At 38.5% G+C, this 27,922-nt stretch overlaps 1 protein-coding gene across 1 annotated transcript in view; it reads right to left on the bottom strand.

Moving 5' to 3' along the window:
- Positions 1–655: 655 nt before the first annotated feature.
- LOC121179737 (voltage-dependent calcium channel subunit alpha-2/delta-2-like) overlaps positions 656–27,922 on the bottom strand; it is a 32,456-nt gene continuing 5,189 nt past the window's right edge. Inside the window, exons 2-38 of the mRNA XM_041034734.1 lie at positions 23,473–23,554; positions 18,704–18,820; positions 18,013–18,072; positions 14,671–14,715; positions 14,381–14,516; positions 14,143–14,274; positions 13,965–14,022; positions 13,814–13,864; positions 11,750–11,849; positions 11,447–11,608; positions 11,245–11,355; positions 11,041–11,119; positions 8,380–8,429; positions 8,105–8,194; positions 7,920–7,985; positions 7,659–7,733; positions 7,470–7,544; positions 7,184–7,255; positions 6,898–6,969; positions 6,469–6,530; positions 6,238–6,314; positions 5,578–5,638; positions 5,383–5,480; positions 5,197–5,287; positions 5,002–5,064; positions 4,718–4,821; positions 4,152–4,250; positions 3,910–4,001; positions 3,771–3,818; positions 2,936–3,007; positions 2,598–2,750; positions 2,465–2,517; positions 2,179–2,234; positions 1,617–1,740; positions 1,403–1,512; positions 1,212–1,294; positions 656–762 (exon numbers count right to left, since the gene is read on the bottom strand). Of these exons, the coding sequence (XP_040890668.1) occupies positions 667–762; positions 1,212–1,294; positions 1,403–1,512; positions 1,617–1,740; positions 2,179–2,234; positions 2,465–2,517; positions 2,598–2,750; positions 2,936–3,007; positions 3,771–3,818; positions 3,910–4,001; positions 4,152–4,250; positions 4,718–4,821; positions 5,002–5,064; positions 5,197–5,287; positions 5,383–5,480; positions 5,578–5,638; positions 6,238–6,314; positions 6,469–6,530; positions 6,898–6,969; positions 7,184–7,255; positions 7,470–7,544; positions 7,659–7,733; positions 7,920–7,985; positions 8,105–8,194; positions 8,380–8,429; positions 11,041–11,119; positions 11,245–11,355; positions 11,447–11,608; positions 11,750–11,849; positions 13,814–13,864; positions 13,965–14,022; positions 14,143–14,274; positions 14,381–14,516; positions 14,671–14,715; positions 18,013–18,072; positions 18,704–18,820; positions 23,473–23,554 (3,175 nt within the window). The 3' untranslated portion in view covers positions 656–666. The remainder of the gene's footprint in view (positions 763–1,211; positions 1,295–1,402; positions 1,513–1,616; positions 1,741–2,178; positions 2,235–2,464; positions 2,518–2,597; positions 2,751–2,935; positions 3,008–3,770; positions 3,819–3,909; positions 4,002–4,151; positions 4,251–4,717; positions 4,822–5,001; positions 5,065–5,196; positions 5,288–5,382; positions 5,481–5,577; positions 5,639–6,237; positions 6,315–6,468; positions 6,531–6,897; positions 6,970–7,183; positions 7,256–7,469; positions 7,545–7,658; positions 7,734–7,919; positions 7,986–8,104; positions 8,195–8,379; positions 8,430–11,040; positions 11,120–11,244; positions 11,356–11,446; positions 11,609–11,749; positions 11,850–13,813; positions 13,865–13,964; positions 14,023–14,142; positions 14,275–14,380; positions 14,517–14,670; positions 14,716–18,012; positions 18,073–18,703; positions 18,821–23,472; positions 23,555–27,922) is intronic.

Raw genomic sequence — 27,922 nt, 5'->3', positions numbered from 1 at the left:
CTTTTTACTTCACTACATTTATCTGACAGTTGTAGTTACTACTTCTCATTTTATGATTTTACACAGGAAACCCACGATGAGCTTTAAAAATGATACAGATGGTTTATAAAGTAGTGAAAATTAGCTCCAACTTGATAAGCTACAACAATAAATGTTACTACATTAGTAAAAAATAATCTGTTGATATAATGCATGATAAGGTAATACAACACTGACAGGGGCCAACTGAGTTTTTAGGCCTTTTGTCATATCACAACAAAATTCAAAATCAAAAACTGTGACTGACATCTGTTCCAGCTGGCTGGTTATTTATTGGCCTGTCAAAAGTACATTTCATATGCCTCCCTGACTTTTTGGGTGACTGTTTAAGTGGCAAAAAAATGTCAAACATGCTTGTCCTAGTATAAGCAGCATGCACACTCAACACATTCTTTGCCTACATTTTTCACTCAAGCCCTGAAACACCAACAAATGCATAAGCAGTAAGGCAAAAAACACTAAGAGCTGATCCAGGTTTTTTTTTCCTTTTTTTAACCTCCAGCACAATGCACTGTGTGCTGTTTGTAGATCAAAAAAGAAGAATTTTGCAGTTGCTGTTTGATCTGACCTTCAGTAGATCTGAGCCTTAACCCAAAGAGATGAAAGATGCTGGAGTGTTTGCACGTGTCAGAGATGAAAGAGAGGCAGAATGAGCTGAATGAAGAGAAGGACTCCTATGGAGGACTGCAGAGAATGACCTCGTCCACACTCTGACGTGTTTTCCTGCAAAGAGAGTTAACAATAAATCCTCTTGAGCAAACGTCACATCACTTGTACATTAAGAAAATCCTCAAGGCTGTTTGCACTTCATATACAGAATTTGTGCCTCAGTCCTAAACATGTTATGGAACATTCTGAGGACAGAAATAAAAAATTATTTTCAAGTATCTGCATTACATTTTGTAAAGATTACTATCACACCAAGAATAATTTAGCACAGAGAGAACACTAAGAATTAAGACAATGCAGCCACATGCCAGTAGTTAAATACAGTTTCGGTTACACACCAACTTTAAGAAATTCTGTTTATAGGTTAGTCTGTACTTCATTAACTTGCAGACTAGCTATCTTGGCTAATAGCTAATTAACTTCTATCAAATACATGCACACAATACATACACGCACACAACGATCAATGTATAATACCTTATACTAATAGTGTATCTACTTACTAAGGCACTGTAGTCAAAGCAGGAAGTCGGGCCTTTACGATATCGCGCATTACTCAGTACTTCACATGGATTCTCCTCCTGAACTGTTTGCTTTTAGTTAAGGGAGGTAACAGTAACAATAACCTGCCACACATGATGGATGAGCTTTCCACCTTCAGCACAAATAAAAGCACCACACACAGAAAGGATACACTCTGTCCTGACCTGGGTCAATCTCTCTATCTCACAGGAGCTGCAGGGCAGCGTCTCAGCGACCACAAAGAGCAGGTTGGTGTTTTCTATCCGCTTCGCGTGGAACAGCCTATAAGAGACAGTGATGGATATTCAGGTGACTCCATATGTACAGTACAGGTCTGAGAACACAAGCAACGCAAACATATTCTGCTGACGTGTCAGAAAACACACCGTGAGCAGTTTCCACAGTCCTGCAGCACGTTGTAGGAGTTGGTGGTGTTTGTAAAGTAGAACTGGCTTTGAATGGTCACACAGCTGCTTTCTTTTGTCTCAAAACCTTCAACTAGGACATCATCTAAAAGACAAACGCACACATAAACTCAGCATTTTATGTGGCCTTTGGGAAACATTCCTAAAGCTAATCATTTTAGTTTTAGAAGAAGTTGTTGTACTTTGATTTAAATAGCTTTTTGTGCATTTTTTATGTACATATTCATCCATAAGTTGTTGCTTCCTGGTGCCGAAGCACCCGCTTTGTTGTTAAGTCCTCTGCTAATGAGGACAGCTCATGACATGTTTCTGGTAACTGAAGTTTGAGGGAAAAAATGAGGCCAAGATGCAAATAAGCTGCTGGTTATACTGTGAGTCCCTCAGAGTAAATATGAAGTAAAAACAATTTTCACAATGATTTTTGCAAAATTTCCAATCCTTTATAAAAATCAAAAACAGAAAGTAATTATTCCATCAGTTCATGCAGATATTTCCACACACACAGACTGAGTTGATGCTTAACCTTGGTAAAGCCAGCTGTTGTAGGCCAGTCCATACAGTAGCTGCTGGACCACAGACCTAGAAAAGGGGTCACATTGCACCTAGTTAAAGAATGAAGTACATTCTGGAAACATCAATAAATAACAGTACACATATGCCACGGCTACGGTAACACTGAGCTGAAAATAGTTGAGTGTAGAGGAACAGCTGCCAAGCATGAGAAATAAATAAATAAATAAATAAACAAATTTAAAAAATGCCATCCTGGTTTCAGCCTGGACACAGCTCAAAAACAACAAAAGGCTCACCATGCCACTGTGGATGTCCACCAGGCCAAGCTGAGGATGTCAGCGATGGACGGCTGCAGAAACAGAGTGTGGTAAGAGATGAAAACAAATGTTAAACTGTCCCGTAATTTAAAATCTGCAGGTCGTCTCTTACCACAAAGATGCCTCTCGGTGCTGCACCAGTGTGGCTGCTGCTGACCGGTTCACATGCAGACTGGTAGTGAAAAGACTGACGGCGGGTGAAAATTGAGCTGTTGTAGAGTGCGTACATCAGGTAAGGGTCCACATTGCCAAAGAAAAGACCGATCTGTGAGGGAATGAAAGAAAGGGAAGACAGTTACATCTGGGGAAACAACATCCTTCGCCTCCTGGTTCTTGAGCTCAGTTGAATATTTTATTGATGCAGTGAGAGACATGATACACATGAACCTGTAATACTAATGGCTACCAGGAAAACAAAAATCTGCCTGGGGTAATCAAACTCGAACGTACCTTTTTCCAGTGATCTTTCTGATTGGACATAACCAGGAACCCACCATCGTCAATGAGATAGCAGAGGAGGTCCTATACACAACAGAATATTTACAGCTTACATCAAGAGAGCTGCACACATAGCAGCAGTTTTTAACTGTAGTATGTATGTATTATTTAGTATTTAGTATGTAAGTTGACAAGATCTTACTAGAGAGAAAAAGGCAGATTTGTTAAAAAAAAAAAAAGAAAGAAAACAGGCAGCAGGCAAGTGTGCAAAATTGAAAATCTTATCTTAACACATGCTGGAGGATATTTATTAACAGTAGAGTATCTTAATATTTTATAGGGTAAAAAAAGACTTTCTTGCCAGTAATTTATTCTTAAATTAACCACTCAAGACTCCTTTGTCAAAACTTTTTATAAATAGGGATTTTTTTTGGTTTGTTAAGGGTCAAAACAGAATAAGGCAAATCACTGTTCTAATATCAAGGTTCAAAGAATTTCTTGAAACAAACTGGTTTGCATAAGAAGCTGTCGAAATAATCTCATCCTATGATCTGATTTTTAAAATTTTTTTATTATTATTAAGTTGACCTCACAGCCTGAAGCATCCTCACCCTCTTAATCTTACATAAATACAGGCAGCACTTCTTAAATTATTTTTTTTATTTACACTGGACATATGAGCTTTGGAAAGTGTTCTTTTTATCTGTGAGTTGACTGACTGAACCAGACATGTAGCAGAAACAGCTAAGTGAGGACTGTAGTGGCTGGTCTGCTACAGTCTAGTATGACTCTGTTAATATGAGAGAAAAATTTAAAAAATAAATAAATAAATAAAAAAGGTTCTTACATCAGTGTTCACTTCACAGTCCATCTCACAACTTCTGGATGGTCCACACTGTTCAACGAAATATTCAGATTTGGGTGATTATTAGTAGTTATGTGATAATTAGTAGTGATTGTTAGTAAACGGTGACACTGTGCCGAACCTTGTGCGAGCCCTGTCGACCATCTGACACGTTGCTGGCCAGGATCTTAAACTTGTCGATCCATGCTTCCAAGTCCAGCTTCACTCCAACCACTGAGCAATGAAACGCACAGGAAGCGACCGGAGACAGAAACAAGGAGGCAAGAAGCAGCATTTTAATCAGAAGAAGCCAGAGCAGAGGTAGCTGAAATGTCTGAAATGTACTTTTGATAATGCTGAGAATCTCACACAGTATTTTTTTACCTGCAGGTTTGAGCAGTTTGCCTCCTAAATTAACCTCCACAGCTGAACTAACCAGAATTCCAACAGTGCCATTTTCTGCACCTATAGGGTCATCCAGGGCTGTTCATACAACAAAACATGCGATTAAAAAAAAAAAAATACTGATGGCAGCGTACAGTCAGATGTCACACGTGTATGAATGCTGAATTCATCATTTTGAGCTCATATTTTACGTTTAACCATCATTTCACAGTTTTGTGACACACTTGAACAGGGATGTTAATTGTTGACCTTGAGCAGAGTGTGTAGGACAAAATAATCTCAACTTAAGGTCCACCAACTGGCTTTATCACAGCTTTCAACCACATCTCAGCCTTCTTCAGCAAATGGAACCAACTCAGGCAACTTAAATGTCTATGTGTCGGCTCAAAGATGGAGAAAAACGTTTCACACTTCGGTCACACGTACTTCTATTTACAAATGAAGACAGTGAGATGTGGTTGAAAGCTTTGAAAAAAAAAAAGCTACTAAGTGGGCTTGATAAACTGAAGTCTGGTACTGTAAAATGAATTTGATAAGTTACTCACAGGATCTCGGCGGAGCTCTGAACATGTAACCTCTGTTGTCGAGGCTTCGTCTATAGTAATTTGAATTGAAGGGTTCAGGATCTTCCTCCCATAACTCAGCAGCTCTGTACAAACATAACACAAATAATTAAATGTTTTAAGGGAAACAAACAAACAGACAGACAGACAGACAGACAGACATACAGACAGACAGACAGACAGACAGACAGACAGACAAACACACACACACACGTAAGATTAGTACCATATTTTTCTGGTGGAGTAAGGAAATCAATCTTACTCACATGTTGGGGAAAACCCGTGTTATTCCTCCATCTGTGGACGCAAACACAGCCAGGAAGCCATACCTGTGAGAAACAACTGAGACTTAGCAAATTCTATGTTTTGCCTGATGTGTCTCTTTCTAAAAGGCAAGTTTTTTTCTGCCAAAGTAGATGGTGCGTAAGTACACTGAACAGAGCAACAACAAGCTGACTCACGAATTCAAGTCCTTGTTCTTCCATACACGAGAGGCCAGCTGCCCAATAATCCTAGAATCCAAAATCAGGTTATGAATGAGGCCTTGGTCACCTGAGACAAAAAAAACAAGTAGATAATCTCATTAGTGTCTCTGTAGTGTGGCAGATAAACTACTGCTATAAACTGTTAAAGCACATGTAACTCACACTCATCAGATTCTGGAGAAATATCGAGCATGAGCGAAAGGAAATTCTGCAAAAACTGGGTGTTGTTGTCAGAAAGGTGCAGACGCTTGCAGTATTCCCTGCAGAGAGAGAACACAAACAAGTAATAACTTTCATTTTACTAACAGATAAAGGAGGAATGAAATGAAGAGAGAGAGAAGAGGAAATCGCAGTCACCTTGGAGCCAGAAACACGTGTCCTGATGATTCAAAAGAGCTGGGCAGCAGCGACTGCATATCTGCAACGCAGAATGAGAGCAGGTGATGTTATTTTTTTCCACCTTATCTACTGTGTGTGAAATTTATATTAGATTTAAGTTGCAGTTTACATCCATGTAGTGAAAACTCTGAAGGAATTTAGGGTACTAAGTGTATTTTTCACAAAATTGCAAAATGGAATTTATCACTATGTTGACATGTATGATTCCAGTGAAAAATTTCTAGCATGGCAAATGTTTGATTTGTGAAATAGGGATCTATGAATAAAACTATATAGCTCTGCAATATGTCTACTGTATTAGCATGTATGTTTAATGAAAGAACATGCTGATTCTGTAAAGCTGATTCTGATAGAAAACAAGATGTAGCTATGACAGTTGACAATGTGTCAGTAGTAGATGTTGATGCAAAGAAGCTACAAATTCTAAAGCGTGGATGAGTCACATACGAGCTCAACCAGGAAGTGCAGAAGATCTATAGAATCACCACAGTTTCATGGTGAGCACCCAAGATTAGTGTGACCAATTCAGTATCTGATCAAATGTGAAATATGATCATGCTGCAAAAAACGTTAAACGTAAAAACAGAAACTTGAAAGCTCTGGCTCCCTGATACTCACACTGGAGTTGCAGCATCACATCACTCAGGTCTGCCTGGATGTAGTACTCATTGTAGGGGGGCAGTACCAAACCAAGACTGCAGGTGGCGGCATCCCAACAGGAAGACACATGGATGAAGAGACAGAAAGACAGAGGAGGGTCTTAGGAGTGAATCCATCCCCACGAGCAGCACTCACCAGGCCACAGCTGGTTGGTTATTACTTGTAATTCATAACATTGTGACCACTCACCTGTAATCTGTACCATTAATAGGAGTCCAGGTGTAACCCCTGTAGACCTCATCAATGTATTGCTGCAGTAAATGAGATATTTCAATACTATTCAGTCAAATCAAGCAAACAGGCCACAGTTTACCCACTGTAACTTTAATGTGTGTAATCTGCTTTTGTGGAGGTGTGACTGTGATACAAATTTTGGAACCTGGGTTTTAATAGTTCAGCTTTTCCAACTTCATATTGGGTATGTGTCTCATTTTTACAGGCAGTATGCTCCATTACACTGTAATAGTCTAAGTAAGTTGAAACTTTGTTTTGTCGAGTTGTGTGCAGTGGTGAGTTGAGCAGGACAAAGGTGACTTAGAAAGTAGCATGTGATTAATACATCAGGAGTAAACTTTGAGGTGAAATGTGTGAAGCTTTTCAGAAACAGAATTTACTTGCCTCGTCAATGGACTTGATGAGAGTCTTGATCTGCATTTCCCCTGGTCTTCCGTCAATCATTTGTCGGCGGACCTAGAGCATGAAAAAACAGAGTTATCAGTTGCAAACATGTTACAAAAACATGCTGCGTGGGCCTTCAGTTACCAGCAACGGAACACCCTACACTGGTGGGCAGAATGTCCCGAGGCAGATAATGCTGTTCACTGGCCCGGCAACAACTTTGAACAAGAACAGACAACGCCTGAAACCAGAAACTTTTCTGTTCCACTGGGCACTAAGTGCTCACCTCCTCTTTATTGCTGTCCTCCACCTCTGCATCTAGGAAGTCCAGCGTCACAGGTTCAGGGAGGTTCACGAGCTGAGAGGAGTCAAGTGAGAAAAACACATTTACGTTACATTAACATCAAACGTTAAACAGTAATAAGAGCGTGTTGATTATCAACAAAATGTAGTCCATCTGTGCTTGAAACCCAAAGTTTAAATGCATCTGTAATGTCTACCCCTCCCTGCTTCTCAAAACAGCTAAACACAGTTTAAATATAATCCTTTTTGCCAGGTTAAGTATAGATCACCTTTGGCTGGAGATTAGGATGTAGAAGAAGATATCCATTTGGGTCAATGGCGAATATGTATCCGTTGGCTCCAAGCTGTTGAAGACAGACAGACAGAGAAATGGTGATAATGTATCTGTCCGTTTTATCCAATAGACGTACAAATGCAGAAAAATGTGACTAATAGTGGTGCTGACGTGATGTACATACATTGTACCGTGGTGTCAGTCGCTTTATCTCATCAAGATGTACATCAACACCCATGACACCTAATATAAGCTGATTCTGTAAAGACAATGGCAGCAATGCATTTAAATAGTTAAAGAAATAGTTCAACAGTTAGCAAATACAGTGATACTCCTCCCAAATTTCTATGGTAAATGTAAAGCAAAGTTATTTGGTTATTTGGTATTTTGTGATATTAGTGACAGTGACCTTAACCTGCAAAATGTAAACATAAAAACATGTTACCTGTGAGTTTCCATCCATGGTGAGATTAAATACAGGCAATGTCCCAGTTACTACCATGCCAAGACCCTACAGGTTCCAAAGATAAACCAAAAAAAAAAAATAAATTATGAGCTTTTCGGTGTTTGTATCTGTACTGCATTTATTATGCTTGATAAAATCCAACCAATGGGGTTGTGTGGTCTCACCAAAGCATCCTGATACACATTGGTCCACTGAACCTGCTTGGCATCGCTGCCTGCCAGAACCATGGGGCGTCCCAGCACGTCGAGGTACTCCTGACAAAACAAAAGAGATACGTGACCAGCTTCAGCTTCAAAACAACCAACAACATCAGGCCGCGGGGAGAATGAGCGTGCCAATAAGTGGAAGTAGATGTTTCTACAGAGAGAGTGAACACCACAAGGAGAACTATAAACAGTGAATGGGGATCAGCTGTGTCAGAGGCACTAGACAAACCCACCTGGGTGTTAATCCTTATAGCACAGATGGAGCGGATCTCAAAATAGTAACCTGGCAAGCATCAGAGAAAAAAGACAAATAGAGAGAGAAAGAGGGAGAGCATGTGTGAGCGATGCTATTAGAAAAAAAAAAAACACAGGAGTGGTACTCATAAATATTCCAGATTTTACTAGATGTTACTAGACCGGTGACTCAGCCACTTAAATCCCCCAGATAGGAAGCTAAAAGAGGAATACCACTGAACTTTAAAACTCAGGTATCTGCATTTGTACAGCTCAGTCCAGACCATCAGGTGATCAGATCCGTTAATCACTAATCAGGATCTGCTTCATTAAAACAATGTTTGCCTGCAGTTTTTTTTTAAATATAAGATTTGGTCGAGTATTTTCACCTTATTTTTTTTAAACTTTGGTCTCAGCTCCCAAAATTACTGAAGAGCGCTCCAGAGGTCTTCTATTAGAACGACAAATTAAACAGACTTAATATATAAGCTTGCTATCCATATTTGGGTGGAAAGCTTTAAGTCGAGCCCTTCGTTCTCTCTTTTGAGAAATCAACAATTAAGCATCTTTACATGACCTGCACAGATAATGATTACCTAACTGTATCCCTCTTTAACTCATTTCAGATTTTTATGAATTATATTCCTAATAGCAAATACGATACTGTCAATATAACTATGGAGGGAAACTCCTTAGATGGTGTAAACTTTTGTACACTGTTTCAGTATATTGAAGCATACTGTATATAGTGATGGACACAATGAAAGATGGTTAGTTTTAATTATGACAAGGGGTGCATGAACCTGGGATGAATGATGTGATGCAGTCGTCACACATCATCTTTGGAGGCCCGCTTTTGACTGATTTAGGGCTTGATGGTGGGCATTCTGGGTAGTAATGCTTGTGTGAGTTCTTAATTTACCACACTGCAGCTCTGTAATCAGCACTGAAGAATCACATTTAGACTACGCTTACATTAACTTTACACTTGGTGTCTGACGTTGTACTACAAAATTTGTAATTCATACGTCTTTGTAAAGAATAATTCTCAGTTGGTTTTATACACTGCTATCAAATGTTTATTAATATATACAGTGCAATTACCAGAAGTGGTCTTCTAAGATGCTTAACTGATCCGGGCTTTAATATTTCTCTAATATTCAACAACAGATAAAAAAACAAATTAACTGCATTTGCTATCTTAGGTCATGAAGCTGAGTTATCGAACATATTGATCTGGGTCAGTGGGAGGATACTGATGTTACTATTTTTAGATTTAATTAACATTCTACAGATGAAATCAGATGGTCTGTTTGTCCAGTTCATAAAGGGGCAGTGCACCTTCAGATAAAAAAAAAAGTTTCCCCTCAGTTTATAACTAGCTCATCATCTCAGAATAATAACATGACCGGGACACAAAACAAAAACAGCTCTGTATGAACAAAAGGCCACTCTTTTGGAAAAGTATTCTCATTGTCAGTAAGTCACTGTCCCTGCACCAGCAAAAACAATCCTCACAAACACAAGTCCTTCCGGAAAGATCGCTTACTTGTCAGCTAATCTGATCTATACATAAACTGAGCTTTGTATGAGCAAATCAAGCCTTGTGAGCACCATCACCGGACTGCTCACATATCTGAAAGCCAGACCCATTAGTAGCATCAGCATTATGAACTGTACAAATGTACATTAGTCTTGGTGATTTATTTATTTGTTCTTTGTTCACTTTTTTTTTTTTTTTTTTTTTAAATTTTGTCTAGACTGCGATGAATGAATTTAAAGTATACAACTCTTTAAAAGTATGGACTGACTGAGTGGACCTATTGTAGGAATGAATTTAAAGATTATCTGTTAAGCTAAAAATACATGTGCTCAATTTACTGTTGATGCTTTTATGCATAAAAGCACAGCCATTATATACCAGTGCTTCTAAGTCCAACTTCTAACAACGATCCAGATTGGACTCAAAAGCACAAAACTGAGGACTCTTTCATTAGCTTTGTCATTTTTTGGTATTGTAAGTGAACCACAGATTATAGTGTTACCTTCTGAAAACCTTCTATAGCATCTTATTGTTGATAAAGGGGCAATTCCATCTGTATTGTGTAATTTTATTGCCACAGTGATTCCCAACCCGAGGCACTTGTACCCCAGGCGATACTTCTGCAGCTGCCAGGGACGACACAGAAAGCTCAACTAATGAACTAAACTCAACTAAAAAGCAGACATCGTGATTTGAATGAAAAAAAAAATATATCCACATATAATAGTGAGGAAAATAAACAGCCAAACAGGATTATGACTCACCAGGTTGACATGGTTAAATAAAAGTAAGGAAACTGTTAGCTTATGGTAAAGGATAAATGGCAGAACAAATACAAACACAAAATTTCCCAAAGCATCATTTAAACTGTATGAAAAAAATTGTGTATCATTATCCAGTTTTATATAACTAATAATGTCAAATAACACACAGTTTATAATCCATTGATATGAACACATCTGGAACATGACAGGTGGTGTTGATGTCGGGGTACCTGAGCACATCTGACAGGGCTGTAGGGGTACATAAAAAAGGCTGGGAACCACTGCTCTACAGTGCAGTATGAGACATGCGGAATAAAGTAAAAAGATTTAATTACATAAAAAATTAATCTCACCTTTATTGGTACATGCAATCCATTGTAAGGGTGTGACATCATAGTTGTGTTGACCCACAGAAAAGGTGAATACCCGAACCTTAGGAGCGACAAAGAGAGTAAATTAAAGACAAGTTTTTGAAGGGGGATCGAGACACAACAGTTCGTCCTGTTCAAATGCTGGAGGTAATAGGGAGGGAGGTGAAATAATCAGAAGACACCAACCGTTTTGTTGGGCCAGTTGTATTGCATGAAGACATCCTGAGCTCTGTCCTCTCCCCCATCAGTAAACAGCATGATTATTTTATTGCAGTTAGCCCTGGGGACATTTGTCTTCTGAGGGGAAAAAAGGAGTTTGGAGAATACAGTAAAACTGAGTTTGTGCAGATGCTAGTATTGACATATTATAAATCATTATGTCGCTTACATTTAACAGCTGGTTGAAGGCGAAATGAAATCCAGACTTGTAGTCAGTGGTGCCTTTAGCCTGCATCTGCTGCACTGCATCCTTGAAGATCTTTTTGTTTCGCACATTAGCCTGGACTAGATGCTTAAAGCAAGGAACCACAGCCTCGGCCTTCTCGTTGAACTAAAGCACACCAGGAAACACAGACGGGGTTCAAATATATAAAGACTTAAAAATGAGGGAAGCAAGTACAACAAAGCAGAGATAGAAAAATATAAAAAGACTCAGTGATCAGTGATAATGATAAATGAGGCAGATACTAACCCTGGCCACGTTGACATAGTCATCATCAGACAAAGTGTCCAGCATTTCCATCACTGATGCTTTGATCAGTTTTAGGGTGAGTCCACTGACACTGCCACTCCTGAGGAAACACACAATATCACCACATGCTCAAATATATACATATGGATATAGGCAAGCACAAGCAAACAGATAATTTTACATATATGTACTATAGGTCTGCAAAATTATTAAAATTATTAATTACCAAGACCTACTTTTGTGCTGACTGAAACACATTTTGTGCAAATTAGTGCAAAAACCCACCACAATGGAGAATATGTGAGGAAATATTAAGTGCAGAATTTTTTTTTTTTTTTTTGGGTAAATGCTGACACTGATTTTAAAACAGGGTTATTTATATACTGTACCTGTTTTAAAAGCACAGTAGAATTAACTGCTTCAGTTACAATACACTCTCTCTTCCTGACTGAAGTCTTCAGTAGCGCTGAAAACTTTAACCATGCGACCTCCAGATGTTCAGTCACTGACCCTGTTCCCCTTGCAACAGTGATTAGTCAGCATTGTTAAATCTTGTTCAGCGGCTCTTTGAATTTCCATTCCCTCCACCTGTATCTTGCAGTCCACAGAGGGCTGCATTAATGTACAAGCCTGCATTAACCCAAACACAATTTTCAGCAGTGTTGTTAAAATTCCAAGCACAAAAACCTGCGTATAACCCCAGTGAAAATGTGGGCAAATGCTATTTAATAAATATATCTTGATGTCCTGATACATCCTGAATGAATTAATACAGAGCTTTCTTCTCTATGGGTGAAAAATAATACAGAGAAACTATAATAAAAACAAAAAGCAACACACTGGGTTATGTTGATGAACGTTCATTTGTAAGTGCTCTCCTACTTTCCTCATGTAAAAATAATAGAATTTAACCTTGCAAAGAGCGAATGACCCTTTATCACCACAATGAATAGCAACTATGAGGATAGTACAGGGACAACACCAGACTGTGACTCAACCATGACCACAAGTTTGAATTTGCTCAGCAAAGAACACTCTGGATGTAGTACAGGAACAGCTAAGAAAACTTGGTCTGATCATTTTAAAGTTTAAAGCAATAATTTGACATTTTAGGAAATATACTGTTTTCTGGCAGAGAGTTGGATAGGAAGATTGATACCACTCTCATACCCATCTGTGATGAAGATACATCCAGCTGCCTGTTAGTTTAGCTTAACATAAAGACAAGAAACAGGGGGAGACAGATAACCTGGCTCTGTCCACTTGTGACAAAATCCACCTACCAGCTCCTCTAAACTCTCACTAATTGTCATGTTATCTCCTTTGTTAAATTTGTAAAAAAACTGAAGTGCAGGTTGCTGTTATGCAACTGCCAGACAGTTGTTTCTTTGTGCTAATTTGCGGGCTTATACTTAACTGACACATAAGAAAAGTATCCATCTTCTCATCTAGATCTCCACCAGAGAACAAATGAGCACATTTTCCACATTTCATGCCTCATCAATCTGTGCTGTTGTGCTGTTTCTCTGGTTTAAACTATAAAACATCCTCATGTAAAACTCATTTAGATTTTGTTCTAGAGTATGAATCATCTCTAACTTAACCTTTAGGCTGCCTGCACATGATAAGCAGTATGAGGTGCACTCTCAGCTCATTTTGATGCAGCGTCAGTGCCAGGTGCAGTTTTCCCACTACATTACTTCTTTAGTCTAGCCTCTTTCTCCAATGTTTCAGCCCAGTAGGACCAGGAGCCCAAAGACACTGCTCACTTGTGTGAAATAACACTGTAAATGGTTGATTCACTTGTTAGTGAGAAAGGAGCACAGGGAAGACTGAGAAAAAAAAATCACAGATAGATTTCACCAGCAGTTAATTATTTAAAACTGAGAGGAAAAGAGAAGGTTTTTTGTATTCTTAAGTTCACAGGGACGCAAGCAGCAGCGGAAGCTTCACACATACACTGTACTTTTGCCAGTATATTCATTTTTACATTCAGGTGTTAGCAAATTATTAAACCCAAGAGAAAACCCAACAAAACCTTCTGAAACATTATTAATTACTTACACATCGACTAGAATGACCATATCTTTAGGGGATGAGGCGCCCTGGATGTACCTGTGGCAGAGGAAAATAGGGGATAGAAAACTTTAACCCTCTAAATTTACTACACACATGAAAGGCCGACACAAATCGATACAAAAACAGCATACTGTACCAGGGCCTCCTCCTGACATCGTACAGGTCAATTTTATCAGGGGCTTTCCAAGGTGTAGCTGTAAAAGTGCAAAGAAAATGTTTCTTTTGTGCTGTTTAGGTAAATTTGAATTAAGCTTTTTTTTATCCAATTAAAACAACACACAAAATTCACTCTTCAAATACCACATAAAACCTACCTGGATAGTAGCGGGTGACTCCTGTCGCGCTCCCGAACGCTTGCCACAGCAGTGACGGATCCTCCCGACTGTTCTCCATGAAGACTTTCTCCAGTGCCTGTGTCCAGTTTAACTCATTCAGGATGACTGGAGCTGATGGGAAAAAGAGTAAGACATAATAAAATATGTCAAATTAAATCAGAAGCATTTGATATCATTACAAGCTGAAGCGGAAAAAACACAAAGGAAATCCACTTGCCTCCTTTATAAATATCTGTGGGAATCTGAACAGCTGTGTAGGAATAGTTGACATTGTTTTTGAAGTTAGGATCATAAACAAACTCCAGCTTGATATGGGAGGGATTTTCCACCTCTCCTTCTCCATCCATGGAGTACTATGACAACAAGAGAAACCACTTCACATTTATTTCATTGCCTTAAATTGCCTTTTAAAAATAAATTTAAATCCGACACTTTTACTTCCTTCCGTTGAAAAGCCTCCGTAAGAATAAAGAAGCGGAGGAATCAGTTTATTTGTCCCTTACTCACATAATCCAGCTCAGCCTTGGAGTCATAATAAGCCATGTCCAGCTCCTACAGGAAAACAGACACAGATACGACAACCATGAAACAACATGAGGACAGATAATCACGTGTATATAGGTCACATCACCTTCTAGACACACACAGAGGAAACGAAATCAGGGTCTAGTCAAAGGATTGTTGTGATTAATTGTATCTGTGCAATTAAATGATTTCTGTAACTGTATCAAAACTGATTTTTTTTTTTACTTCTTTCATTTAGCTGGATTAACAGAATGTAGAAGCTCATGCATAAACCTCATAAACCTTAAATGGGAGTACTGATTTAGGTTTTGTCTATCAGTTAATTAATTTATCATCCAACCTTTAAAATGTTAACAAAAGTCAAACGCACATCAAAAGCGACCATGTCCCAAAGTTTTATCTTAAAAACAAACAACACATGTCATAATATCTGTGACAACAGAACATGGACGCTCACAGACGATGGCAGTTTGCCATCAAGAATGCCAACAGAAGCTTAAAAAAATCTGTTTCACCTTATTAATATTCAAATTTATGCACCCAGACACACCAGCATCTAATCTTATAATCTACTCCATATGGGGAACAGGTGGTTTAAGTACGTAAGTTTCTACAAGGTATCATTCTTGAGTTAAGTGGCTCATTAATTAAATTTTTTAATTATTTTTGCATACTACATATCTGTCATCAGTTTGAATTTGTTATCTTAAAGTGTTAAGGAGAAATCTTTGTTATCTCCTTAATATGGTAATTTATGAAAGGTGTACCTGTGGTGTAGGTATGAAATTTCTACTCTGAAGAATCACAGAGTCACAGACACCATCATAATGTCCCACAGACCATATAGCACAGCGGCAGGACTTAATAACACAGTGATACAAAACAGAGAAAAGCAGCAAATCTTCCCATTTGTGAATCTGTAACCACCAAATGTTTGCTATTGTTTTCTGCTTAGTACTGTCACATTATGAATCAGTAGACAGGCTGTAGGGCCCGGTTAGAGCGTTGCCATCTGTTAGTCTTAGTTTCTGCCGAGACGCAACATACTTCAGAATAAGCGTGACATCTATTCAAAGGCAGAAATGTTTCTAATTTTGTCCTGTTCTGATTACCAAATCTCATCTCCAAAGAGCGCCTAAGGCTAAATTACAATCCAACTAAACATGACAACTTTCCCTCTATCTGCTGTTTGTCTTTTTGCTGTTCCTTATAAAGATCAACTGTCCTCAGCAGAGTACAGCTCTGAAACATCCAGACTTTATCAGCCACTGCTTTTTATCAGTCGGTCCAGAGAAGTGATTTTCTCATCTCCTATGTTAGCTTCTCCTGAGAGCTCTGCGTCTTTACATCTGAGTTCATGAGCAGAGACGCAGAGACGTCTTCTGCCAAACATTTCACCTGTTTAACATGATAAGATGCATTGGTTTATTCAGCGAGATGTGTTTGGATTGAAAGCTCATTGTTGGAAACAGCAGTTGATAATACACTGTCACTACAATGTCCATTTAGTAGCCGTTCTGGAGCTTTTGATTATGTTACACAATCTTTGTCAGCAGATTGATTTTGCACAGTTTTCAAAGAATTGTAGACATTTTCATTTCCATTTTGCTCATAGTTTTCCTCCATTTTTTCAATCTCAACTTTTAAGCCAACATAGACAAGAAATCCTTGAAGTACAGAAGCATGACAACTGGACAACTCTGTCTGCTGTGATACGATCAAAAGCCCTAGAACAGCCACTGAATGGACTTTGTGGAGAGATTTTTCTACATAAGCTTTTACACTAATATTTTGTCTCTGGTCATTTCTCAAATCAGTCATAGTACTGTACACTTACTCTTGAATCAAATACGAGAGAACATGAAAGACCAACAAATTAGAGTAGCGACCACATCATTTTAATCCTTTCATGCATGAATTATGAACACCTCAGTTATGATTTTTTTTCCAGTGTTTTTATCCCTCTTTAGGCATGAAAAAAAAATACAACTTAAATTTTGTTTATGAACCTTTTTGTCATGGAGTTACAAACATATCCATTCTGCGTGAAAACTATCATATAAAAACATTTTTAATGCTACTAATCTGATGTTTTCTCACAACATTGTCTGCGCGGTGTACAAATGTTCTGTCTCCCCTCTGATTTGATATTGTCCTCTCACATAATAATGTCCTGCTCATCTCCACTTCCCATCCATCTTGTATGGCAATTGGCAAAGCATCCAGCACACAAACACAGACACTGCATGCAGACATACTTATTTTTTGTGTGCATGAAGCATCATGACATCTGTTGGCATTTTTTGCTTTGGTGCACAAGCATCCACTGTGTTGGCTGATATGAAACTATAACAATAAAGCCCATGCATATACAAGAGAACAGCTTTTGAATAGCTGTCCATTGTAGTCACCACTATGCATGAAAGAGTTAAGATGGACATACACACAGACAAAAATAAAGACACTTTTTGGATGTAGGATGCACTTAAAACTCAGTTTTCAATGAACGGGATAAAACATACAAAACCACCGGTGGAGTCCTTTAAAATGGCAGGGGGGTGGAGGTGGATTCAGGGCCTCAGAGAAGGATGTGAGAGGCCATGTGAGAGGATGAGGTTAACCCTGTCTCATTTTGCTGGGCAAATGAAGCAGACCGAGTGGAAAAGTGGAATGCCAATGTGTGTAGGACTCAACAGGACTGAACGGCTGAGTGCACTCGGTCATCTGTTTCACCCAGCTGAGCGCTGAGGGATCTGCTCAGCTGACTGGTGTAAATGTTCTTTCATTCTCCGGTCACCCCATTTAGAGTCACAGCGCTCAGAGACATGTCCATCTGCTTTGCACTTACAACAGTGGTTAAATTTGACTGTATAAAAATATCTACTACCGGAGGAAATAGGTTCATCTTTGCTCTTTTGTTTGACAGAGTATTTAATCTAATATAATCTAAACCTTAATTAATTAATTGTAAAATACAATTTTTTAACAGAAATAATGACAAAATCCTTAAAAAAATTACTGTCCGAAATAGTAATGAAATAATGTCGTTGCAAACCCAGTGTACTTCTGTATATATAGTAGATGTATCAAAGACTATATGTAAAACAGTACCTCCATGATGGTAAACTTAAAACAGCAATGCATTTTTCCCCACTGGCTGCCACATTACTCTGTGTTAAAATAGTGCCTATAGTGCCACAGACAGTTCTGGTCAACAAACCAACACTGCACAGACAGAAAAATGCTGCATCAAAAACCTTACATTTTCAAGGTTTTAGAATAAATGAAAACATTTTTTTTGTAAATGTAATTTTCAGGTTTTACCTTGATTCCATCCTGCCATAGATGCTCTCGCTGGAGCCGCTCTGCTTCACTGGCTAACCTCTAAATGTTGAAAACAGAGGAACATTAGAGGAGAACGTTAAATCACATGTCTTGTCTCAGAGTGAAACATGGTGGGTTCCTCTGAGACGGACCTGGATTTACTGGTATTTGCAAATCACTTAGTCCTGCATTCTGTGCCACACCTTTTTTGTCATTGTGAAGTTTTTTGGTTCTATTTTGCAGATGCTGTAGCTAGTCAGCAAAGGCCCAGGCATTAAAACAACAGGAAAAAAAGATCTACTTGATATACTGCATATTATCTGCAGCTGAGATGTTGCTGCGTGGAATTAAGCAACAATGAAAGGTAGCTTAAATTACAGTAAGCAAGTAATGTTCTCATCCTTAGGCTATGTCTTTACTAAACTTTAAATGCAAGTGTTGCAAAAAAGTTTCGCCTTGTCAGCAAAATCATCCTGAGCTTTCCCAGTGAAGAAACAAATCAAATTCTCATTTTCACTGGATGGATCTTCCACAGAACTAACACTTGGTGTCTCTTACAAGAATTTTGAGATGTACTGTAAAATGAAACATAAAAACAAAATGCACAAATGTCATTCTATATCATTATTATATGTAACTGTATTATCTAAAGTGTTTCTTATTTGTCAGAAAAAAAACAAGATATACTTACATCAAGGGCTTTGCGCTTCTTAGCCAAGAGTTTCTCTATGTCTGAAGCCACCTTCTCTACAATCTTCCGAGGCTGATTCTTCACTAGACTAAATCGTCTTCTTTCTTCATTGTATATCTGTAAATTTTTAATGGACAGTCAAGAACATAAGAGCAATAACAGCTGCGCAGTCATTCTATAAAGTCAGTTTCTGCTGACCTAGTGTCTTTCTACAGACACTTTGTAAACTTTGACTTTTATTGTCTGAGCTGACTGGGCACAAATCTGCATTACCATTAAAGCAGATGATTGTTATGGGCAGTATCTGTACGGTGTTATGCTTGGAAAACTAAAGAAACAAACATTTAAGAAAACGGAGGCAAAAATGGAAAATTTGGAATCTCAACATCTTAGAGCATTCCTGAAAGCAGACATAGCTTTATAATTCAAAGCTCATGAATATGCAAAAGAAAATCCTTTTTATATTTAAATCCCGACACAGGGGAGCAGTCAGTTGTTGTGTTCAATCCAAATCTAAATATGGCTCCTTTCATGTAATCTATTCACACACAGTGCCTGTTGTCTTTGGAATAGCTCTCACTGAGGAATCACGGAGTTTTATTCCTAAATGACACTGACACCATGTGGCAGCTATTCTTTTAGCCATAAAGTAAAAGTATTGTAACTCGTGCTAAGGTTATTTACTTCAACTCTTTAGAATGCAAGAACAAGATGGTTATTGAAAGATCAAAACATGAAATTTCTCTAAAAAGAGCATTTTGAAATCAAAGACAACACATTACTTGGGTGGCTGCTACATGTTATTTTAAGTCAGTGGAAAAATACACTCATGTAATATTTAAAGATGTTTTCTATGGTCTGTAATAACAACATACCCTGCTGATATGAGACATTTAGCTTAATTTGCTCTGCCAGTAATGTTGCCCTGTGAAAAGCAGCAGCTTGTGATATTTTATAATATAAAAGGCTGATTGCACCTCAGATTGAGGTTTATTTCATGTTCCAATAAAAAATAAAAACTATACTATTATAAAACCTATTTGAATAGACACAGCTAACTAAATGATGTACTCCGTGGTTTGGTAAAATAACTTTGTCCTTTTCATTTTATGAAAATTTGGGTCTGAAGCTTACAGCAAAACTGAAAGAGCCACATTCTCCCACATGACGTTCTTAATGCTCTTCTCCAGAGGGCCTGGAGTTAAATTAGACCACACATGGAAACACAATCAAAGTTAACTTCAGATGACCTGAAATACGGACTTTCAACAGCCTCACAGTATTCCTTATGACTTCTTACACCAGAGAGCTTGTGCAGTGAGCAGTGATCTTCAATATATATATATAAAAAATAAAATACTGGAAAATTTCATTCAAGGATTCTGCACAGTGATGCAGTAAGATGCAAAAACAGACACTGGCGTTGTATTGTAGTACTGTATGTTAAATGGCTGTTGTATTCTCACTCCTGGTGGTCTGATATTTAAGATTAACAATGTACATTTTTACATCTAACTGATAAACCTTTACAGTCAAAACCTTGACTGAATTTTGTGCAGGTGCAAATCCACCTGAGTTTCACACCTACAGTATATGAACTATCTGCTAATGGCTCCAAATAAACTAGATCAGGTAGTGCAGGGTATTCGTAACAGCTTTAGCGCCAAAATCTAAAAACAAACAAAAAAAAACCCTTGTGCAATGCACACGGACCTGCCTGTAATGTCTAACTACACAAACATTGTCTTCAGCTGTATATTATTACACACAGATACCACAGTGACTGGGAGTTCAGGAGGTTCATCGTCATCACATTTACAGTTCAAGGGGACCTGCAGTGTCTCACTCTAACCTCTGTATCTTGTGGATTTTAGGCCATCTGACTCTCAACCCCATGAAGAAAGATGTCAGAGAGAAGATGAAGACGAGACGGGAGGGGAAACAGTGACCTGGATGAATTCATCTGGCAAACCTGCATATAAAGATGTGACAGCCCTCAACCTATAAATGGACCTCATGAATTGAACTTAAAGACAGCCTTCAAGTTTTGTACTGATCAAATGCTTTACTGGCCCATGCCTCACAGATGGGAACATGCAGTAATGAACAGGGTGTTTCTGTGAACTGCGTGCTGTCTGTGAAGAAATAGGTCCTGTGTAGAATATATTCAGGATCAAGATGTTCCCACGAGGATGGAAACAACGTCAGTAACAGCTTAGATAATAATGGTGTCTGCAGCCTTTTACAAAATAAAATACTCTTCATGAAAATGACGTAGGACCAAGACATGGAGCCAGGAAATGTCCTTTTTATTACACCATTTCCACTAGATGAACAATTCTATGGCCCATATTAATCCTTATTTTTATTAGCGGTGTGACTGTTGTTCTGCCTGTCCACCACTTTGGTCCAGACTGAGATATCTCAACAACTCTTTGGTGGATTGCAATGAATTTTAGTCCACACTTTTAGGTCCTCCTCAGGATGACTTGTAATATCTTTCAAGATCACTTAACTTTTCTTCCAGTACGATCATCAGGTCAAAATTTTAATTTGTCAGAGTCTTTGGTTTATGACCAAAAAAACCTGCAAAACTAAGAATGCTAACAGGCTAAATAAAGATGGTGAACATGGTAAATGTCATACTGGGGGGGGGGGGGGGGGCTGTATCACAGAGACCATTGAAATTATCAAGGCTTTTTACTGGTTGAGGAATTGGTAATGACATTTCATTTAAATTGCAGCCGTTTACTCGACAAAAGGAGATTGCATGGAGCGTTCCAAGCAGAGCAGAACAATTTCCTTACAGAACCAGAGCGTTTCAGGAGCATGGAAGGATTAATGAGGATTGAATGAACAAGTGAGTCTCACATCAAGGCATTACTGCAGGCTGCAGGCTGACCATCTGCTCTGCTGTGACACAAACAGAGAGGACACGTGCCGCCGCTCTCTGCTGAGGGAACGCCCCCACACATCTTCCCAGAGCAGGGCTCTCTTGCCCCCTGCAGATGATCTTTGGTCCTGTTTTTTGGCATTTGCCTTTTCTGGGACAACCCCTTCCTCCCAGCCACCTGTTACAGCGAGGATGTGAAATAACCATGATAACTTATTGGACATGACCGGTAAATGGTAATATTCTGGTGAATTTGAGTATGAAGTGCATTCCTAACACTAACAATGGACTTGTTTATGTGCACACAAGAAACCAGATAACTGTGACAGAAAGCAGGAAATTGGACATGTACATGCTGCGCATTAGAAAAATCTAAGACCCAAGTTTTCAGTATATTTAGGAGAAACTTACTGTTTTGTGGTTTAGCTTTTTTCAGTTTCTTCTACAAAGATCAGCAAAGTTTAGTTTGGATTCGGACTTTGGATTTCGGTACTTTAAACCTGCAACTAATGGCTATCTTTAATACCAAATAATAATTTTGCCTATAGAATGCCAGAAAACTCTGATTTAACTGTGTTAACCAGATTTATCTATTCTACTTAAAGGATCAGTTTGCTGATAAATGAAAAAAGCGCATTTTCTCACTTTTATGTGTCTAGCTTTTGAGACGTCCTTCTCAGAATTCTCTACTACAATGAAGGTGAATGAAATTTCTTCTGTGATGTTCACAGCATTGAAAAATTGTTTAAATGATAAGTCTGGTGATATTCTGCATTTTTCATTTTGTCAAAAAATCTCTTACAAACAATCAAAACTAACAACGAATTGATCCGAACACGTATTGTCTGTGTAGCTTAAGCCTGATGTAGCTAATTCCTCTGTGCCATGGAGCTCCACTGTTGTCCATAATCTGTTTTTAAAGATGCACGTCCTCCGTTGGACCCAGTGAACTTGAAGCTCAGCGCCACAGACAGGCTGGGGAAGCACTGAGACACAGACTGACACACTATTAGTTTTGGTCTTTTCATAAGATTTGTCAATGGTATGAAAACTATAGAACCTCATCAGCCTTATCCTTTAAACATTTTAACAAACCAGGTTTCTCATTTAGAGGATATTACATTTTAGAAATCAGGTTATGGCAGAGCACCAGGAATCAGATTACATACAGTAAATATTTAATACAAAGCGTAAAGTACAAATGCATCAGATGTGAATATGTAATCACTTCTAACTGAGAGCTTAACGACAGATACCTGTCATGTTCAGTGACAAATGACCTGCTCCACACTGAACACATAACACAGGCATTACATGATCAGCTTATGAAAGGTCTGAATTAATATTCATGAATGTAGGAGTTATTAAACTCATGACTTCATGAAACATAATTCTAGATATTCTAAATCTAACCACTGTAGGCGTGTGTTCAGGCATCTCTTTAGCTTCGTAGGGATCGTACAATGTGTGCAAGATTGATAATTATTGCAAACAATACACAAAGTGAGAGTAAAATTTGGCAACAAAGTCTAAAAAGCAGAGGAGACATTCTGAAAACTGCCAAATATAAAAGCTTTTAGAGAGAGCTTTATGTCTGTCCTGGGAAAACAAAAACATTGTGTTATTGTTCATTGCTCTGCAAGGTGTGCCAGAAAATCAGGAAAGAAGAAACAAAGCGGCCTCTAGGAGACAGAATGTAATTGTTTTCTTGTTTTATGCACCTATTTACCTTTAGCTCTTAAACTTAATGGATTCACAGTGATTTTGCACACTGACCTCTCTGCTCAGTGCATTTCTTATTGAGTTTATGCAGCGATATGATGAGTAAGACCTGCAGACTATGAAAAAAAAAGAAAGAAATGAGCTACACACTCACCCCTTTCAACTGCTGAGCTCCAGTGATCTGCTGAAAGACTCTGTCAATCTCCTGCTCGATACACCTGGCCCAGTGCATTATCCTGTGGATAAACATCACAGGCTGACTGTCACACAACATAAACACATGAAAAAGGTGTGTGTGTGTGTGTGTGTATTTTCACAGAAAAATTGACTGATTTTGTCACAAAAATAGCTTTTACCATTGCATGTATCACAACACAGTTTATGAAATAAAAATAAAATAAATAATTTTCTATTTTCAAGATGTATAAAATGAATCTTAAAACCAACACAACTGAAGAGGCACCAGTGATCCAGACATTTCCTGTGGAGCGGAGTGAACAGGAAAACGTCACTGATAACTTGGATTTTTATCAACAACATCTTCACAAAATAAAAAAAAAAAAATCCATTTGTCTTATTACCTTCAATCACACCAGTTCAGCACTGTCTGAATGACAAAGGGAACAGAAAAGAAGCTTATACGACAGCTGCATCCATCTCTAAAGGTGAGAGTAAGCCCTGAGATTTCAGTAAAGCTACCTAATCAGCTTTGTTGACTCATCATTACAATTCTGTGGAAAGATATTTCCAAAGCAAAGAAAAATATACCGTTATTGTGTACGTAAATAGCTTTTAAAATTTACTGTGACAGCCGGGATCAAGTGATGCAAGTGGAATTTCTCACAGTGCCTCCAAAACAGGGCGACTAATGAGCTAGAATAAACAAAACATCCTCTGTGATGTGAGTGGTAAGAGTAACGATGAGAGGCACTGCAACTTAAAACTGACAAGGTTTAATATCAAGACAGTTCAATATTTGTGAAAAGCTGCAGCTGTCTCTCTCATCGTCACAAACCTGAGAAATACGACTTGGAGCTAAGATAATCTTGTGTTGTGAAGCTGCTCTTTAGAGAGTGAACTGCAGTAGGTTGTTTTCTGTTTTTGTTTTGAGTCCATCGCATCCTACACCATCTTAGCAGTTCTGAAACAGAAGATGCAGCTTTGACCCTTAATACAATCCACCCACAACTTGCTTTGAAGATTTCATTCATTATAATTTTGCAGTACATGACAGCGCCATATTCAGCCAAACCTGAGTTTATACAGTGCTGCTTTGTGTTCAGTTACATCAGTGGACTCCAAATTTATACCTACAACTAAGTTTTGTCTGAAAAAATATATTCAAATTTCTTAATAATGTTTTAGAAAACTCTTTTTGTAACACCATTCAGAGAAATTGTGAAAATGACGAGATACATAATGTATCATAAAAAAGGCTTAAGATATTTCTGGTCTTATTTTTTTACCTCAGTGCCCAGAAAAACACATATCACACATTTTCTGCAGTACTGAGCTGTGGTCTTAAATGTGCACATGCGTTGTAGATGTGAATTGGTTGCTTGCTTCTTAGTGACACAGATTCAAGGTCAAGTTATTTTTTGTTGCTGTGAGAAAAATATTCACGTAATATTTATATATATATAAAAGTCAGTCCCAGATAATACCAATAAAACCAATTTTTAAAGTCGCTGGTCTCCATTTGAGAACACAATAGAAAAATAACGTATTCTTCTCTCAGCTATTGTGGGCTGCATAATTGATGATCATCCTCTACACAGGAATGGAAGTCTGTCAGTTTTACCCCCATCCCTCCCCACTTTTCACCCTATTGATTTTGCTTATGTTGCGCAAAATTCTTTGTAATGTGGCAACATCCACTACTGGACACACAAATATAAACAACATGAGCTGGATTTGTTAGAGAGAGCCCCCGATGCACCCGATGATGGAGGGCTGCCAGCACCAACGCAGAAACTTTTATTCGGCCAACAAAGGGTTTGGGTACCTGCCTATTTAATGGAGATGATTCCAAAAGCACCAGCGCTCCCACAAATCTCTCTGTTAAATGTCAGCTCCAACACACAAATCACACCCACCAGCGAACACACACTTGAAACACCAGGACCACCACCAGCACTGTTTCAGCACATGTCGTTGCAGCAGCTAATTCCCTCCCAGCCCACATGAACATCATCCTGGATGCTGAAGTTGCTTTAACTTGTTGTTAAAGGATGCATAGACCATTAAAGGGTTTCTAATCTCTGGACTCTTTTAATGCCACTGGATGTAGAATCTCCTTCAGAAACACCATCTCCTTCTCTTCCCTTCATAATCAATTTCATTATTTTTAGAATATAAAGTAAGAGAGAGAAACATCAAGCAGAAAGGTGGCATGAAAGGAAACTCAAGATGGATCTTCAAAGGCCAGCGGCTTTCTTACAAGTGTCAGGAAAACAGAAATTTGCAGTTTAAGTTTTTTTTCTCTCGTTTCAGTAAAACTGCAAATATAAAACTTTTCAGTAAGTAAAATCTCAGAGAGTAACATCTATGGCTATTAAGATCTTTTTCAGAATGCTGCAACTGATTTATAAGCTGTTGGGATTTACTTGATTTTGCTGGTGAACCTAAGGTGAGGACTCCTTCTATAAATAAACATAAATAAACAAAGGCTGAGGTCAGATGGCAGTGGAACAAAGCAAACAACAGACAGGACGCTTGTATGAAGGGTCAAAGAACATGGTCAGCTCAAAGAAGCAGCACCAACATCTTATTAATGTTTCTCTACAATGAATTATTTAAAGATAAAATTCAGATTCACTGTGACCACTTTCCATGTCAACAAACTGTTGGCAGAATAGCTGCAAATGCATCGGCACTGGCAGTGACATCAAAATAAAATCCAATATTAACACAAATACAAATTGACTGAGCTAATTTTATTGGAGTCATAGCCGGTATGTATGTATCTGACTTTACTTGGTAACTAACTGATGCAAATATATAACAACAAAAGAAGCTTATTTTGGCTGTTTATCTACAAGGGTAGCTACTGTGGCTAACCACCTGGGAGTGATGCATGAACACTGTCAGAATAAATTCTGTTCCATGCACTGCTAAGGGCAGTCAGAAGCAAAAGATTTCGCAGTTGAAACTTTATAGTACGCAGCTTAAACCAATTCATTTTTGGATCCTGAGACACTTTTGGATGAATTCAGTGACTTTGTCGCTGTGTTTTCTTCCCAACTGGAACGACGGAGCATTTTTAATTCAGTACTGCTCTGATTTAGTGCTTCTGACTGGATTCTTCCCCGCTTCTCTAACCTCTGGGCCATGGCATAAAAGAAGAACAAAGGCTCATGGGTACTAAAGTAGTTAGACTCATCTTTCATACCAAAGTGGACAAAACCTAGTTTGTCAGATTCAAAGATGAAACAAAACTGCGCCACAACATTAACCTACAGGGTTGTGTCATTACCCAGGACAGTCTGGTGTTTCTGTGTTCTCTAACACAGAGGATCTCATTTAAAGAAAAATATGAATTGGGAATACAGAAGGGGGAAAAACACTTTTGGAACCAGGGGCCCCACCCATTTCACAACTCTACTGAACCACGCATTTTCCATGATTTTCATTGATTGCAACATCTCTGTGGAACATTTTCTGATAAATACAGGATACCATTCCCTGATGATTTCACATCAATAAACCAGAAACGGTATCGTGCTGCCTTCACTTAACCGATCATTTGACAAAGAATCTGTCATTCTAATCGAGCTTATATGAACAGTACAGTATGTACTCTTCCAAAATGTGCTCTCAGTGACACATACTGTAGCATAATCACATCCCAAACTGCAATTTGAAAGCAGCACACACAATCCAACACAACCTATCAGAACATGAGCAGCATACTGCAGTAGAAGAACTAGTGTCTTTCATATTCAGTGCATTAACGGGAAGTTGCAGCCACAGGGAACAGAACTGCTTAAGATGCAAAATGTGCTCTAAAGATTACAGTAAATGCCATAGTATTTAAGTTTCAGACTCCCTGTATGCCCAGACTTTGCCACCCTATCCTCAAAGCACCCTGAGGATCACCAAATGGTCGTAGCCTCGATAAAGATTCACAACTCCTCCCGTTCACCTGCCTCCCTTCAGTGTTTCAACCTTCATTCATCGGCTGATCATCGGCTCCAGGTGAGTCTGGCAAAATGGATTGAAGAAGACTTTGGTGAGGCAAAACATTCATTATTTTTTTTATAGCTTTTTACGTGAATTTCTTCAAACCAAGAAATTAATCTTAATTTCTAGAAAATCACCCTAGCCCCTTTAAGTGCCCAGAGAATCAATCCATTAACAGCCAGACAGCTCCCAGCAGAGTTACGAGTCAACATCACAGATTAAAGTCTCGTCAGGCTTGTTTCTAGTGTCGGACAAGCCACAAATCTCGACTCAGCTGTCCAGATCCACAGAAAGACAGAACCTTTTTGGATGTTGCCAAGTTTTCCTTTTCCCTTTTGCTGCTGGTAGCTGAAACGGATGACGTGAAATACTTTCAGACCTAATGATGAATAGAAAGCCTTCGGTGCGGTGCTTTTTCAATT

The sequence above is a fragment of the Toxotes jaculatrix genome, chromosome 3 (genome assembly GCF_017976425.1).
Source record: "Toxotes jaculatrix isolate fToxJac2 chromosome 3, fToxJac2.pri, whole genome shotgun sequence".
NCBI classification, from domain to species: Eukaryota; Metazoa; Chordata; class Actinopteri; family Toxotidae; genus Toxotes; species Toxotes jaculatrix.
The sequence above is the reverse complement of the archived record's forward strand: the minus strand, read 5'-3'. Positions and strand labels throughout refer to the sequence as shown.